Here is an 18,074-nt window from a genome sequence, read left to right on the forward strand (position 1 = left end):
GCACGTCTATAATTTAGGATATTAGAGGCATCATGATCTGGGAACCAGGGACAAGATCCAAATATGCCTTTTATACCACACTTGAGATCATTGAGAACATATCCACACAAAGGCCTGTGCATAGAGACCCAGGCAGCATTATGTATGATCTGTGAGACATGGGAGTAAATGTGCTTACCACGTGTGCTTCCATAAAGAAGCATGACATAGCTAACATTACAGATCTTTAACCCATCACAAAAAAGGACCAAGTATGGATGTGTGCTACGAAGTGATGTAAAGGATGAACCTTGAAACCACACTTAGTGGGAGAGGCCAGACACAAAAGGAAATGCATCCTATAACTAAGTTTGTATGGAATACTCAGATGAGTCAAATCCACAGAAACAGGAAGTGCTCTAGAAGCTTCCAGGCACTGGGGTCAGGGTGGAGTGTTGAGGGTACAAATGCAGATGGGGGGATAGTTGTGGAGGATTAGACTGTTATATTTGTTTATGCTGTGGAACATTTGTTTAATGATGCAAAGATGTGTTACATTTGTCTAACTCTATGAAGCTGTGTTACTTTGCCTGTCTAAAACATCTGACTGGTCTAAAAAAGAGCTGAACAGCCAATAGCAAGCCAGGAGAAAGGACAGGTGGGGCTGGTAGGCAGAGAAAATAAATAGGAGGAGAAATTTGGGAGGAAAAGATCCAGGAATGAGAAAATAAGGAAGAGGACATGAGGGGCCAGCCACCCAGCTACATAAACAGACACAGAATAAGAAGGAAAGAAAAGATATACAGAAATGGAGAAAGAGAAAAGCACAGAAGGAAAAGGTAGATGGGATAATTTAAGATTAAAAAAAAAAAAAGCTGGCTACAGCTAGGCAGTGGTGGTGCACGCCTTTAATCCCAGCACTTGGGGAGGCAGAGGCAGGCAGATCTCTGTGAGTTCGAGGCCAGAGCGAGATCCAGTACAGGAACCAAAACTACACAGAGAAACCCTGTCTAGAAAAACGAAAGAAAGAAAGAAAGAAAGAAAGAAAGAAAGAAAGAAAGAAAGAAAGAAAGAAAGAAAGAAAGAAAGAAAAGCTAGCTAGAAACAAGCCAACCCAAGGCCGGGCATTCATAAGAAAGAATAAGCCTCCATGTGCATTTATTTGGGAGCTGGGTGGCCAGTCCTCAAAAGAGCTAAAGAATAAAAGCAGCCAACAACAGGGGATTCTTTCCGACTGATGAAAATGTGGGATTTCACTGTGGTGTTGGTTGTACATCTCTATGAATAAATAGACTGAAAGCTACTGAATTAAAATTTAAAAGAGTGAATGTTATGATGAGCTTTTTATATATTGAGAGGGACCTGCTGTCTCCATATGAGAGTTAGCATCCTTACAGAGCTGAGGATGAGCATGCATAGGCAGAGCCGGAGGCCTGTGTGTCAGTGGCCATTGCAGTACGGAGTCTGACTCTGTCACCTGTTAGCTATGACCGGTGACAGGCTTCTTGGCTTCTTGGGTTCTATTTCCCCCTTTGTAATGAGGATGGGAATGGTATCTGCCTCATAATGTGAAGAGAAGCCCACCTGACTTCAGAGCATGTCCGTGTACCTGCACCTAGAACACTGTGTGCTTGGGATGAAAGCGGTTAAAGTTATGAAAGCCTTGTCTGGGATTCCCTCTGAGCCTCATTTCCTTATCTGCTGAATCTAGAACTTGACACTTGTCTCTATCAAGTGAGTCATTGTGTAGCTGTCTAGTGCTCCTATTCTGAAGACTGTGCAGGTCTGAAGCAGTACTTGCTCTGGCATTTTGAGTTTTGAAATTGATATTCCTCACTTAGGTACCAGCAGATCTGGGGGTTTGGTGGAAACCTCTTGAGGGATGATCAAGTTTCTGTATTCCAGAACTAACATAGTGACACTCGGCAAGCAGAGAGTAACAGCGAAGTGAGAGGACTGAAGAATACACGTCCAAGGGAGGAAGCACCCTAACAAAGGCCTTCAGTGGCTCCGGTGGGAGACACAGGCAGTTTTTTCGGCACAAAGCACAGTCTGAGCTCAGCGCTCAGCGCAGGCTTCTCTACACATGCCCTGTTGTATGTAGTTCTCCATACAACTTCATGGGTCATATGCCTCAGCCTCTTAAATCTCCAAATAGAGTTGTGCATTTTAGTATTAAAACCACCATGGGTCCCTCTGCCAGGGCCAGGGCTCCAGCTAGTTTTAGCATGCAGCTGGGTGAGGCTAAGGGACTCAGCCCTCCTTTTTTGCCAACTTGCTTTTTTCATATGGTAATTTTGTAAGGCTTTGGGTAAGGCCCTCTGGACCTCACTCTGTCCCCATTCTCCTGTCTCAATTTGAGTCCACTGTAGAATTGCATCCTTCAGGGATCTTATTCAGAATAAAAAGAGGCAATCCATAGTTACCAGTGGGAAAGGGCTGAGGAGTTCTGCTCTGGGCATGCTAAGTGTGAGGCAGTTACGTCCATCTAAATGATGGTTCCAGTGGACTGTAGATGCTAGAGTCAACGAAAATGTTGGATTAATGCCTAAACATGAGCTCAACCATAAAAAAACTTTGAAATCTTGATCATCTGAAAAACATTTAAATAAAAGCAGTAATCCAGTTACTGGATGAGTGCAAGTTCAAGGCCAACCTAGGCAACTTAATGATACTCTGTCTAAAAATTAAAGAAATAAAAGAAAGAAAGAAGCATGGGCTAAGGACATAGCTCAATAGTAGAGCACTTGCCAAGCATGTGAGAGGTCATAGGTCCCCTTCCCAGAAGCAGCTTTCAAAGAATCCATGTTCTATGCTAGGTACACATGTGCCATTTTGGGTCTACCGAGAATGGCCAAATATGATACCCTTGAATACTGAACTTGGTAGAGCCAGCCTGGAAATGCAGCATTCACACAAATTTCAACGTTCTATTTTCCTTGTTCCTCAAAGTGGGAAATGGAGAACATAGTATCTAATACCACTCCATGTTCTAGCTCCACCAATGGTGGACTGACTTCTGTAGTGGCAGAAAATGGGCCAGATACCACAAGGCAGCTTGTAAACACCCGTTGATTACGTGCTGAAAACTGTTTATTGTATTTCCTCGCAAAATCTTGGCTAGATGATTGATGGTCAATAAAATCAATAGGAGCTTCTTGTTAGAAGCCCCCGTGGATTTATCTCTGCCATGGAAGATTTATTAGACTGGATGGAAGTCTGATTTTACGTTTGACTTTATGTGACGAATGCTCTTGGGATAACATTTCACAGGTGTGAGAGGGAGGGTGGTCCAGCATAAGCAGCGTGGCTTTATAGGCTTCATGAATCATTCTGTCCTGGCAACGGCGTAAATACCAGTAAGCAAAAGATGGGGTGGGTGTGCCGCAGGGTCAGCTGCTGTTCATTTGCTGTGGGGAGAAGAAACTACAGACCATCAAGAAAGGGTGATCACGACAGAATGTTCTGGGGTCTTGTTCAGCTTTGTACTGGAGCTTGCTCTTTAGCATATATATATATGATGGTCCAGGGCTTTTCTCTGAGGTCACAGAGCCTGTTCTAGGTTATCTGATTTAGGTAACCACTTTTGCCCATTTCTGCCAGCTGCTTTGTTCGGAGGACAGATGATATCCCGAAATTATACACATAGCGGCTCAAATGCCCCTCTCAGACTGTTCCTGGAGCGTGGGACACAATGAGGAGCCGTATGGTTGGTTGTTCCTCAGAACACAAGCTTCAAGCAGAATAAGAAAAAAGAAGAAAACAAATATCTCGAGAAAGCCAAACTGTGGCCATCAGGGTAGAGAGTCAGCTTCCGTGAAGCATCAGCAGCAGATGAGAATTAACCGTCTACGAAGCCCGACTCCTCACAAAAAGATGACTGTTCCCACACCAAAGAGCAGTGCTCAGCCACACTTTCCAAAGCAAAGTCCTTAAGGAGCCGCTTCTTCTTTGATCAGAGCTGTTAGCAAAGGCATGCAGCTTGGGTTTGATGCAAGTGTCCTTATCCTTTGGTGCTGCTGTACAAAATGCCACAGGCAGGGAAATTCCTAATGAACAGAAATTGCTTTGGCTCACAGTTTTAGAAGATCGAAAGACTGCATCTGTTGAGGGCCATCTGCTGCATCATGACACGGTAGAATGCATCTCGTGGGTGAAAGGAAGTGAGAGCGAGCCCACACCCATCCTCTCCTCAGGAGCCTACCTCCTCCTTAACTAGTCCAGCCAGATGCCATCAACCTCCTCCCAAAGGCAGAGTTCTCTGACCTAACTATACTCTCAAGGTCCCACCTCATAACAGTGCTGCTCTAGGGAACAAACTTCTACAGGGCCACCTTCAGATCACGGCAGCAAGGCTTATGAATCACCATTTCGTTTGGCAGAGCTTAAATCTGTTTCTAAACCATGACTGTTCGTGAATGGGACTACCCATGGCTTCCTCAGCTGTGGGTTGCAACCTCATTTGGCACCGAATGTAGTAATTACAAAAATTTGGGAACAGTAAAAGGCTCTGCACATAGGATGATTAGAGGTATGTAAGGCATCTGAGGAGTTTATAATGTGTGGTTTCCCTGCAGCTTAGTTCTGAATGCAGAACTTTTGCACTCAGTACTGTGGGAGTGGTCAAGCTAAGCAACACCAGCAGATACTACCTGAGACATCTCAGTCAGATTTGAGGCTCCATATGTTATGAACTGTAGTGTTTGTTGTGTACCTATGAAGACTTATGCTCTTATCGAAACACACTAATTTAATTGCCAAAAAACAAAGACTTCGAAAATATTTTCCTATTGACATTTATGAGTATATAAGTATCAAATTAGTATACCTTTGGATTAGAGTGTTTTATATTAAAAGTTGACATGTGAGTTCCACTAAGTATTTGTTGAGCTGGGCAATGGTGGTGCACACCTTTAATCTCAGGACTCAGAAGCAGAAGCAGGCAGATTTCTGAGTTCTGAGATCAAGGCCAGCCTGGTCTATGAAGCAAGTTCCAGGACAGCCAGTCTTGAAAAACAAAAACAAGTAAGCAAACAAACAAAAAACGTTGAGTGAATGACACGGAGCAGGACAAAGCTCCCTGCTGAAATGTCCTTCACCATGCTTCTGCCATTATTTTGCTTCCTTCTGTGCTTTCAACATTGACAATTATGAAAATATTGATCAACTCTAAAAGATACTGAAGATACTTTGCAAATCCTCAGCCAAGATTTACTTTCTTATGCATAAAAAGAGCACACCCATTTCAGTATGCAAATTTGCTTTTGTCCCTAAGAAATAGTATAATTATATGTATACCAAAGGATTATTTTATAATAGGTCACAATTTATTACCAATAAGTGTTTAATTGGCATATCTATGTTACATGTGCCTGTGTATCCAAGGGTGTGTAAAATTTTCTCGGGTAAAAAGGGATCACAGGAAAAAATGTTGAATAAGCTCAACTGAGTTGACAGGCAAGGGTGCAAGAAGAAATTGACAGCAAACACAGATCAGCTTCCTGAGTATGGCTTTAAACATACGTTTGTGTTTTCAAAACTGCATTCATAAATATTTTAGATGTAGAAACAGAGTATTCATGTGCCCCTTTCATTTTGAAATCTCTTATTCTTTTATGATAGCTTCGTCTGTAAATTTTAAGATGTGTTATTTCATTGAGAGGACTGTGGCGAGGGGATTGGAGAGACGGCTCAGCCGTTAAAAGCAATGACTGCTCTTCCAGAGGACCCAGGTTCAATGCCCAGCACCCACATGGCAGCTCACAGCTGTCTGTAACTCCAGTTCCAGGGGATCTGACACCCTCACACAGACATACATGCAGGCAAAACACCAAACCACATAAAATAAGATATATCTTTAAAGAAAAAAAGAAAAAATAGGACTGTGGCTCAGCTGACAGTCCCGGTCTGTCACCTATCTCTGACAGGGAGGCAGGTTGGCCCTCAAGACCTAATCCTGTCTGTGTGTCATCTCAGACTATCTTGCTTATGGAATGCTCAACAAACGTGTCTCTCCTTTTCCTTTTCTGTGTATTTCCTCTTGTAATGGATTTTTGTCCCGAAGAGACTTAGGAGAAAACGAACGTTTAATTTCTCAGCAATTTCTATTCATAAGAAATAAAGGACCTCAGCTGCTCATTAAGGATCTGGGATTTATGAGACACAGCACTGTGTTTTTTAGGTCATGTATGTCCTGCTTATCAGAAAGTACAACTGAATAGCAGTTAATGCACGGACTCTGGAATCAGACGGCCTAGGTTCAAACACTGGCTCTGCCGCTTACAGTTGGAGTGATTTTACGACATTCCTGTGTTCTTTTTCATAGGAAGATAGATAGATTATAAAAGTTCTAAAAAACAAAAAACAAAACAAACTGCTGTAAATGGCTTCTAGCAGCGTCTTGCATGTAGTAAGTACTCAGTACATTCTAACAGAAAGTGTTAAATATGTTTAAAATTTGATGATCCAACTGACAGGCTAATCTATAAATAAAATACTGAGATTATGCTGGTAGTAATTAATCTTCCTCTCACTAATTCTTTCCTTCATTAAGCAAATCTCTATCTAACATCTACTCATTACAAAATGTGGGTGGGGACAGAGGACAATGAGAAGAACAATCTGTGGCACAGGTTATTATTGGGTTCCAGTGCAAACACTCCAATGAGCAGCTGGGAAGGTGGACTGGACAAGGCTGTGGAGCCTGCTCGTTCAGACCCCAGTAGGAAAGCTTAGTTGGGGATGTCAAAGCCTGGTCTAAGAAGGGGTGGAAGGTATGCTCAGTGGATAGGAAGGTAGCTGGGAGGCCAGAGGTCAGATGGGGGCAGGGAGGAGGGGAAAGCTGAGTATCAGACAGGGCTGTGACTAATCCTAGGCCGGTACAGGGACTTTCATCCAGAAGAGTGAAAGGCTGTGCTCATGTCCCTGATGGAGCTGCAGAAGAAAGGGGAGATTGCCTGCCAGCAATGACAAGTTAGCTTGAGCAGCTGGGATGGAGCCTTGCTGGGAGACCCCACCTGATCCCTGCCTGGGAGTGGTTGGCTTTGGGATGCATTAGGCAAAACTAGTCATTGGCTAGTTGTCTTGATAAACTTATTGTTATCGTTTCATTATAACTCTAAGTTTAAAAACTGACCTCATTGTCTATATGAAAATATTAATGAAGTTCGCACCTTAGAAATACTACTCACTTAGCGCTTACAAATTGTGCTAGAGTGTCATAGGAACAATGGGCTAATTGTATGTGCATGCGTGTGTGTGTGTGTGTGTGTGTGTGTGTGTGTGTGTGTGTGTGTGTGTTTATGTGAGTACAGATACCCTTGGAGGCCAGAAGAGGGCATCAGGTTCCCCTAGCCCAGTGGTTCTCAACCTTCCTAATGCTGTGACCCTTTAAACAGTTCCTCAGTGTTGTGGTGACCCCAAACCATAACATTATTTTGTTGTTACTTCATAATTGTAATTTTGCTACTGTTATGTATCGTAATATAAATATCTGATATGCAGAATATCTGATATGTGACCCCTGTGGTTGAGAACCACTGCCCTAGAGCCAGGCAGTTGTGAGCTGCTGGGTTTCGGTGTTGCGAATTGAACTTGGTTCTCTGGGAGAGCAGCATGTATTCTCTGCGTTTTCTCTGTAGCCCTTTACCTTTTTGCTTTGTTTTGTTTTAGCTTTTTGGCTTTTGGATTTTCAAGACAGGGTTTCTCTATATAGCCCTGGTTGTCCTGGAATTTGCCCTGTAGTCTAGGCTAGTCTCAAACTCACAGAGAGATCCACCTGCTTCTGCCTCCCGAGTGCTGAGATTAACTATCTGGCTGCCCTTTACCTTTTTAATACTGCCTATTCAATCAAAAGCATTTTCAAAACAATCTACTTGTACCTATTATAGTCTAGTGAGAAACTCAGTTAAACTTGCCCTTGATATTTTGTATACAATGCCTAAAAAGAGTCAAAGGAGATCAGTTGATTTTCATTATAGTGCGTTAAACTTCTGATGCCTAAAGTCATCTTAAAGAATTATAATATTTACAACGGTAAAGAAGACAATACACACCCAGATCCTTATATAGAAACATTACAAAATTAGGTAGTTCTTCTCTTTCACTTTTAGTATTAAAGAGTAAGAAATTCGACTTAACATTTACTCAAGAATGAACGTAAGATTTACGTAGGGTTCCCTAGGAACTTTTCTTCTTTGGGCCAGGGTTTTGGATATTCTATTCTACATAGACAGAAAAAAAAAAATCAATTGCAATTACCCCTAACCAAGTTATTGATTAACCATTAACCTGAAAATGTTTCCTAAACATTTGAGCCACTCACAAAATATCTCCAAAGTTGAGTAAGTTTGAAAAATTGATGGGTGATGTTGTTCTGTATGCTGTGAATGTGTTGCTCTGATTGGTTGATAAATAAAATGCTGATTGGCCAGGCAGGAAGTATAGGTGGGATAAGCAGAAAAGGAAAATTTGGGAAGAGGAAGGCTGAGTCAGGAGACACCAACCCGCCATCTAGGGAACAGCATATAATGGCACACAGGTAAAGCCATGGAACATGTGGCAACATATAGATTAACCAAAGTGGGCTGAGTTTAAGTGTAAGAGCTAGTCAGTAGTTAGCCTGAGCTAATGGCCAAACAGTTTTAATTAATATAAGCCTCTGCGTGTTTACTTGGGTCTGAGTGGCTGCAGACCAGGTGGGACATAGAAAAACTCCAGCTACAAAAAATGCTGGTTTGCAACAAGAATGCCAGTTGACACACAGCATTCCCATCTCTTCTTTGGGGGATATAGACCAAGACTCTCAGTAGGTGCTCCAAGCTGTGTATAGTGCCAAACCCTACATATATAGTGTGTTTTTATACAAATGTACATCTATAGTAAAATTTAGTTTGTAAATTAGCTAGAGATTAATAGCAACCACAAAAGATAATAATTATAACAATATATAATAAAAGTTATGTGTATAGTGTCTCTCTCACAAAATATATTATATTCATGGTTTTTGTGATGATATATGATATACCTACATGTTGAGGTGAACTAAGGTAGATGGTGTAGGCACTGTGACATAATGTGTAGCTACTACATAAGGGTTACTTACTTTAACTAAAATATTGCCACCCTACAGCAGTGCATCAGATAATGGACCAGCTACCAACTAAGGCTGTGCAGTAGATGTTCTGGAGAAAGGTTAAGGTTAGGGTTAGGGTTAGGGCTGGGGTTAGGGTTAGGGTTAGTTAGGGTCAGGTCCATCCTGAGCGGACAGACCAGAATGGCACAAGAGTTCATCATTGTTCAGAATGGCAAGCAATTGAAGACTTAGGAATTGTTTACCTTTGGAAATTTTCATTTAATACTTTTGAACTCTGGTTACCTTTAATAACTGAAACCACAGGAAATGAAACTGTGGACAAAGAATGACCACCACATAGTATTATGATGATATGACATTGTAGAGTGGAAACTGTCAGGAATGTGCTTTAATGGAGAGTTCCAAACTTATTAAACTATGGAAAATTACTGGTAATATAGTTTAAGAACTTCTGACCTCGAATATACATCAGCAGGGCTTGGAGACGTGGCTCAGCAGTTAAGAACGCTTGCTGCTCTTGCAGAGATCTGGAGTTCAGTTCCCAGTACCCACATTTGGTGGCTCATAACTTCCTATAAGTTCAGCTCCAGAAGTTCCAGCACCCTCTTATGGCCTCCACAGGCCTTTTCATTCATGCGTGCGCTTGCGCGCGCATGCGCGCGCGCGCACACACACACACACACACACACACACACACACACACACAAATAAAATAATAAACATAATGGATTCTGGAGTTTTATGCATAACCAGGGGTTTAAAGAGATTTGTTTAGTGATCCAGCATGTGTAGGAGATGTCCTTTAAAAATGTGCATCAGGACATACACTGGGCATTTAGAGCTCTTTTAAATAAAGCTCCCATTGGACTTCTTTGCAGACAACTTCACAATAAAATAATAGTCAAAGAAATCAACCAATAGAAGTGACCACGTGGATTTAATGCCATTTTTGCTTCACTGAACCAACACTGCCTCTGTGTTTGTATTTACAGCATCAGAATGCAGCCTTGTAAGTATAATGTTTCAGAGACAATATCTGTAATTAAAAACAATTAGTATCCTCAATGAAAATGGCCAAGTGTTTTTAAACCATGTATTTTTGTAACTCAGGATTTCTCAATTGAGAGTGGCAGATGAAGCGTCATGAACTAGCTAAAGAGAACAAAGGGACCATGATTTTGACATGATGAGAAAGAAAAAGTTCACTGAGGTTACCACAGCATGGTTTGCTCCAAGCTTCCTGACACCATGAATTCTGGTATGCCAGCTTTATCCTCCTGGAAGGCAGATTTTGTTCTACTCCCCATAAATCGTCATCGCCTGAGCTTTTTCTGTTCTTTGCAGCTACCAGTCTCTGATAAAATGTATCTTTAAATGATACTATTTACAACTAGTGTGCTATTTCACATTTTATTTTCATATAAGACGTTCTTCTTCTACCCTGGATGCCATGGTTACAGGTTGAGCATCTCTAATTTGTAAATCTAAAATCTGAAAATGCCTCAACACTCAAACTGATTTTTAGCTCTTACATGACATCACAAGTGGTAAATTTCTGCCTAACCTCAGCTGAGTCTCCATCACAGCCTGGCACTTTAAAAATCTGCATAAAATGGCCCACAGGCTATTTAAATGAAGTGTATAGGAAACTAATAACTTCTGGGTTCAAATTTGGATCCTATCTTAAGATACCTTACTATGCACATGTAAATATTCTAAAATTTAAAAAAAATCTGAAATACATCAAGTATTTCACAGAAATAATATTCGAAGCCTGCACAGTGTCATACACACCAAAAGGTCCATTACCTAGGTAGGTGAAAAATGTGCTATTTATTTTCCTGCTGATATCCTAACTTGTGTGTGGACATTATTTCTAGTGACCCAACAAAAGATGATGGGGGGGGGGTTATCTCTTACTTTATACAAATTGAAATTAATGATTTGTAAACATTTTACACTATTTTTTCAAATACTTTCAAAAACACCATTGAAGTTCTTTGCATCCCTGTGGGTGACAGAGAGAGGTGTGAGATTTGCTTAGCCTGTCAGTTTGGGAGCCTGACCCTCCTGTCCTCTACCTACTTCATTGTAGCTCAGCTCATTCTTAAAATTTTCTAAACTTTATTGACCTGAACTTGCAAATAAATAAACACACACACACACACACACACACACACACACACACACACACACACCTTTGGAAAAAATCAGATGTGATAGTGTACACCTTTCATCCCAGTGCCTGGGAGGGAGAGGCAGAAGGATCCAGCCTGGTCTACATAGTGAGTTTCAGGACAACCAGAGCTATATACTGAAATGCTATCTCAAAACAATAAATAAACAAACAAATAAATAAACTAATAAATAATAAAAACACAACACAACAAAATTGACCAGACCCCCCCTCCCCCAAGTCTTTATAACCCAAGGGACTTCTTTACACTTACAATGGGCATTTGGAACAGAAGCTGTGATCCTTTGCAATAAACTTTGTACATTCAGTTTTGAATATATTGTATGCACTTAGCTACCACCAAAACCAAAAAGATTCATGGCACAATTAGAAGCAGAAAAACTGAATGCAGGTAAAGGACACAAGGCATGAAAGGGGATGCAAAGTTCTTCCTTTTCATTGTGTCTCAGCTCAAGGGGTACAATTTTCTCCTCCGAAACATTGTCCTGTGACCTATAAGAATGTTTATATTTCACACACAATGTTCTATGTCTATCTCAAGTAAATTAATGGAAAGAAAAAGGCACAAATGAGTTCAGTGACCACAAGGACATACACTGTAACACACTGTAATGTACAATTAACAGAATGTTATTTTAGAGGCATCATCTAAGACATTTTCATACAACTAAGGACATACTTCTCCAGCTTAGTTCAAGAATGAAAGTGGAATCAACTGATAGCTTATTTATTAAATCGTAGATCTTCATTTTTGGAAAAGAAGGGACTTGGTTGGAGATTAGGGCAGGAGGATCAGGAGTTCAAAGTCAACTTTGGCTACATGGCAAGTTAGAGGGCAGCCTGGGCTACATAAGATGCTATCTCAATACACCAAAATTAATTCATTTAAAAGCAAAGTAATTTGAAGGACCATATGAGCCAAGGTCAAGAGGAGTACACGTGTAGGGTAAAAGGAAAAGAAAATCTTTGCTTGGCAGCACAAACATGGAAGAAAGCTTACGGAAACATTCACTGACTCAGTGATTCATAAAATTGAGAGTTTAAGACTTGCGAAGCTCTTGGGAACTGCTGAACATTACAAAGAGATTGGAATAGTAGTTCCAAACGCCTGTTTCAAAATGTCTACAAACCTCTTCTGTGTTGCGAGTTTTTCTATCACCCTGACTTAGATAAAGGGATAGAGCAAGTCCTGTTTTAGTTTAAGACTGATATTTGGCTTGGCCTATTATTTCATATATTATTTATAAATTTTAATAGTCATGAATATCTAAAAAGTTAATTTGGTAAACTGACAATAAATTTTAGCCAGCTATTAAAAACACTTGAAAACTATTTGGCCTTGAGTGTGCAAGCTGATGACTTGTGCCTATTTATGGGATTTTCTTCATCAGTAGGTTACTATCATAGAATATGAATGAAGTCATTCATAACTGAATACCCAACTCTGAGAGAAGGAGGTATATATAGTCCTATGCTCTTCCTGTGTTTTGAAGGTCATAGCAATTCTGACCCAGGAGCATTTAAAGAGATAGTAAATGATGAAGTAACATATTATCTTGCTAAGGAAAACTAAAGTTAAGAAGTAATAGTGTTCTTCTAAAAGATGGCAACTGAATACTAAAATCTACCATTCTTCTGCTCAACTTTTCCAGGCCATTTGGTTACCTAGATATTGACTGGACAAAAATAATTTTTTATAATAAATACTGATTTATTATTCTGGGAAAATATGCCAAAAATCAGACAGTACATGGTCTTCTAGCCATTTTATTCCATTTCTCTTGGTTTTTTTTTTTTTTTTGTAATTTTCTTTAAGTAGATATAAAAATTTCAACCATAGTATCTACTCACAATTTCCATTGTCAGGTTAACAAAGAGGCTTGACATTTCAACTTTCCATGGGGTTTGGCATAGACTTGAAGGTTCCTTCTGGTCTTCATGGATAGAGCATGTGCTTTTCTCCATGGACAAGCAATGTTGAGTGACATCCACACATATAGCACTAAGGTCTTTGCCCAGTCGGGGTGATTAATTTCTTAGCTACTTTATGGAGCACTTCAACTACAGGTCAACTATGTCCAGGCTACAGTTGTGAATTTGAATGCAGCATCAGTATATATGAAGCGGGGAAAAAACTGAATACAGCTTTTTAAACTTTCAAAATTGAATGCCATTTCAAAAAGTAAAATTGGAGAGCTGAGCATGATGGCACATGCCATAAATCCCTTGTCACTTGGGATACAGAGACAGAGAAAGAGTTGAGGAAGTTCCCAAAGATTGATGACAAATGCTGACATTTGTCATTTTATGTCCCCAGTCATTATTGTTGTTCCCATCTTAACTGCAGCATAGGTGTCTCTCAAAGTCGCCTTTTCTAGTCCCCAAGGAATGCTGGGAAACTAGTGGGGACACAGCTGAAGGCTTCACTGTCTTATCCTTGGGTAGAAAACCCTGTGGTGTAAAGACAATTTATCACGGGACAATGCTGGGCATTTGACTGGGCTGGGCAATGGAGTGTCACGCCTCTCCAACGAAGGGGAATACTTGAGAAGTAAAGTAGACTTACAGCACATCTCTGCAAGGGGTCTCCTTCCTGCTAAGCAACATGGTCACGTTATTATAAGGAGCTCTTTCCTCACAAAGCGTATCTCCCTGCTTTGTGTGTATTGAGGGAGGGGCAATATATTATCACAAAACCAGCATGGTTACTACATGTGGCATGTTATCGTGCCAGAGGGTGATAGGTACTACTGAGAAAAATAAAACAGAGGAAAGATTGTCTGAGCAGCATCCATGGGTCAGCAAAGCCTCTATCTGGGCTTTACTCACATCTGAGCAAAGTCAAGGAGGCAACGGAGTCTCGCCCTGTCTAGGTACTCACTGGGGAAGAGAATTTCAGGGAAGAACACCCAGCGTAAAGCTTAGGCGGAGGCCAGGTCCCGGTGTTGGTTGAAGTACAGCAAGAAACCCAGAAGCAGAGAGTGGGAAGCCAATGAGTGGGAGAGGCCAAGAGGAAGATGTCAGAGGATTTTGCTAGAATGTTCTAAGGATGGTCTGAGAACTACAGGGAGCCATCGGAGTAGAGGAGGAGTCACGTGACAACATGTTAAAGGCATTCTTTTTCCGTAGGTCTGGGAGAGGCCCCAACAAAAAGGGCCCAAAAGACAACTCCGCTAACAGGTGTCTCAAAGTTTGCCCACGCAGCTACTGAAAGGGGAAAAGCATTGAACCCTGGTGGAATGAGGTTTGGGGAAGTGATGGTTATAGGGACGCGACTGCTTAAAAATCTCTGGTCCTTCTGCTCGGGCCTTAGGTCCCCCTCGGCCGGCCGAGGTCAAGGCCCAGACAGACTGTTTGCCTTGGGACCGCAACGTCTCCACCTGCTAGAGCTGAAGGCACCAGGACCGGCTTCTCTTCCAGCAGGAGCGTTAGGTCCAGCCCGGAGCCGACTCATCAGTATTCCGCCCGCGGAGTCTCTCCCCGCCCCCGCCGTGCATCAGGCCTTCTGCCTTCCTCGATGAGACAGTCCCCTGAGGTCCGCACAACCCCCTCGCCCCGCCTGCCCGTGTCTCCCGGCTCCTCAGCCCACCTCAGCCACCACTGGCACTTGCCCGGAGCCCATTGCCGCCCGCGCGCCTCTGCCAAGCCACGTAGGCTTTGCCCTAAGGTGGTGGCAGCCATCGTCTGCAGACTGAAGAGGGGGCGCCTTGGGCAGAGTGCTTGGGGAGGAAAACCCACGCTAAGACATCCCTGCAACAGCTCCCTGGGGACATTCAACTTCCCCGCGTGGCATCAAACGTCCCCCGAGCCTCCTGCAATGCACCAGATCGCAAGGCAGGCGCCAAAGGCACCTGCACTGCGCCCCCACTGGGATGCGCTGTGGCCCTAAGAGGGACCGAGTGCTGCAAACCTGGAGGAGCCAGGGCGCGGGAAGTCAGGGGTGGGCAGCTTAGGACTCACCTTGTGCAGTTTCCACATGGCCCCCAAAGCCTTGACTTCGTGGCTGGAGTGTTTGCCTTCCTCCAGGCACTGGTAGCACACTGGCATCTTGCACTGCACGCAGTACATGCTGTGGTTCTCCAGCTCGTGGTCTGTGCAGGTGGAGACCTTGCGCGGGCTCAGCCGCCGGCTAACGCGGCCCTGGGCCGGGGGCACCAAGCGGTGTTTGGCTAGGGGCCCCCGCGGCGGGTGGCAGCGCAGGCGGCAAGGGTCGCAGTAGAAGACGTCACACTGTTCGCACATGACCGTGGCTTCCTTGGGCGCCTTCTCGCAGAGCTGGCACTTGAGGGCCGCGGCTTTGCTCTGCTGGTAGCGGTCGATGACCCCTTCCAGGACGCGGTTCTTGGGGAAGCCGCGGAGCCCCCGGTCATCCAAGATGAGGCTGCGGTGGCACTGGGGACAGGTGATGCAGGAGTTGCGGGGCACCGGGGCCAAAGCCGGTGACAGGTGGGTGGGCGGTGGCGGCATAGCAGGGGGGAAAACGCGGACGCCGTTGGGCGACTTCTGGCACGGGGTAGTGGGGGCGCTGGCGAAGCCTCCGTAGGATCCATAGCCGCTGTCCGCCTCGCTGTACAGGCTCATCTTGTCCAGGTCCAGATAGTCATAGTCGGAGACCCCAGAGCCCGAGGCCCGACGGCTCTGGGGGGACTCGGACTCCGGGGTTTGCACCAGGATGTTGCGGGCGCACGCCTGACATAAATTGTGAGAGCAGGGCAGGATGATGGGCTCCCGATAGAAGGAGCCACACACAGGGCATTTTAACTCTTCTTCCATCTCTTCCATGGGGACCTGGCTGGAAGCGAGGCTGCGGCGGCTGCAGCAGAGGGGGCCTGACCAGGCGAAGCGGCCGATGGGCCTCTGGTGTCCAGCACCTTGGCCAGCGGCGGCGGTGGCGGCGCCTTTCCCGAGTCGCCTGGGCGCCGACTCCCCGCGACGCGCTCTCTCTGCGAGCCGCTGAGCCACCGCGCAGCGCGCCAGCCCGGGCCCGCCCCCTCCGGCGGCTAGCCCCGCCCCGCCCCGCCAGGGAGCCCAGGCTCAGCGGCCGGCGGCCGTGAGAGCGCCGTTCTCATTGGCCTCCCACCCTGTCAGTCTCCGCTCCTCTGCAGGCCACCGGGGGCTCGGTGGAGTCGGAGCTGGAGCCGCGGCTTCGCCTGCTGGCAGCTGCGGGATCTCGGGAGGGGGTTGGCGCGCGGGCCGAGAGGGTGGAGTGGGGCGGGATGATTCATCCCTCGCCCCGTTTCCTTCCGAGCTCGGGTGCCGTCACCCCGGAGCAGGGGGCGTGAGAACCCCTCCCAGTCGCAAGTGGGCTGCTGCTGCCTGTCGCCGGCGCTTGGCGCTTGCCTTCCAGCTCTCTGGTCTGGGCGCCGACCACCCCCCTGCTAGCGCAGCGCAACGCAACGCGGAGGATGCCCCTTCTCCTTCCGCTGCTGGCAGCGAGCAGGCACCTCCCCCGGGCCTTCCTGGAGGCATTTGGGCTTTTCTCCAGTTCCCCGAAGCAGCTGGAGCGCCCGCATGCCTGGAGTCGGAGGGTGCTGGCTGAGTGCCATGGCTACAGTACCCACTTCCTGCGCGCCCCCGGTAGCCCCCGCCGCCCCCCCAGGCAAAGGCTCAGCATTCCTCCAAAGCTGTGCCATCATCGCTGCATGCTTTAAATGTGCGGAGGCCCTTACGCCTTGGAGTAAAGGTACCTCGGCCCTTCTCACCCTCCCAGCCCCCCAAAGCTCATCCATTAGCATCTGGCTGGGTTTTGCAAGGGGCCCCAGGAATGTTAGTTGTGCTGAAGCCGGGATGGCTTGTGTATTTCTGAGCGTCTATCATTCGGTAGCTAGCTGTGTGAACGAATCTGTGAGACTGCAGATTCTCAATGTTTGATTCCAAACAACATTATCCAATGTCATATGCCCTGAGCACCTACCATAAATTCCAGAAAGGGGGGTGGTGGTGTCTTTTTTCCCTTTCTGTGAGGTGATGAAGGATTTAATTTTATATACTAGCAGATTTCTCTTTTCCCCAAACCTTGCTGGAGATAATGGGCCCTACCCCTGACCTTCATAACCCTTTAAATGACAATGACGATAGAATCTTTGAATCAAGATGTAAGTCTGTTAATCAATGGTAGATTCTTAGAATCCAGTGACATTCCAAGGAAGTAATTTATCTTCGGAGCATACATAGTTGATTTTTCTGAGTGATTCATGAAGCAAATGACAAAACATTCTTTTTAAGTTCCGTGGGATCTTCCAAATTTTCAACTTCCGGAAAATAACTTGATTATTCACAGTTACATTTATAATTTAAAAGTACTTTTTGCCTAGGGAAAAGAAGTGACCTCTATAATCTTATCTTTGGGGTTATAATACAAATAAACTGGATTGTCTTGTAAATATATTTTTTAGTACAGTGACAGCAGTAATTGGTCATTGGTTGTGTGGGAGGAAAATTCACATTGTTACTTAAAACTACAGGGTTTATTCCTAACCCAGATTTTAATTAGTTAAGACCAGAGCTGCTAAGGGCATATGCAGTCTGTTTATAGGCATAGAATTTCTTCAAGTGTGATTGGGGCATTATCTATATTTTACAGGATGCATACACTATTGGTCCAAAGATACTTTGCTCATATCAAATAGTTAGTTCTTAGGAAACTGGTAGAAAGGCACATCTGTGCCCTTGTAAATGACAGTCCTTTCATGGATTTTGCATTCCCCTACACAAGTCACAGAAGCCTTGACCAGCAAAATGAAGAGCTGTCATTCTTCCTGAGTCTGGACTTCGCTTACCACAGTATACCATGTAAGAGGTCTG

At 44.4% G+C, this 18,074-nt stretch overlaps 1 protein-coding gene across 8 annotated transcripts in view; it reads right to left on the minus strand.

The window, feature by feature from the left end:
- The window catches only part of Trim9 (tripartite motif containing 9), a 119,627-nt gene extending 102,861 nt beyond the window's left edge, over positions 1–16,766 (minus strand). For 5 of the 8 annotated variants that reach the window (XM_036205479.1, XM_036205475.1, XM_036205477.1 and 2 more), the window contains exon 1: positions 15,231–16,618. In XM_036205479.1, coding sequence (XP_036061372.1) covers positions 15,231–16,052 — 822 coding nt within the window. In that variant the 5' untranslated portion in view covers positions 16,053–16,618. Of the gene's footprint in view, positions 1–15,230 lie in introns of all 8 variants that reach the window. The other 3 variants (XM_036205476.1, XM_036205480.1, XM_036205481.1) reach the window with 2 other exon arrangements.
- Between the last annotated feature and the right edge of the window lie 1,308 nt (positions 16,767–18,074).

The sequence above is a fragment of the Onychomys torridus genome, chromosome 14 (assembly GCF_903995425.1).
Source record: "Onychomys torridus chromosome 14, mOncTor1.1, whole genome shotgun sequence".
NCBI lineage: Eukaryota > Metazoa > Chordata > Mammalia > Rodentia > Cricetidae > Onychomys > Onychomys torridus.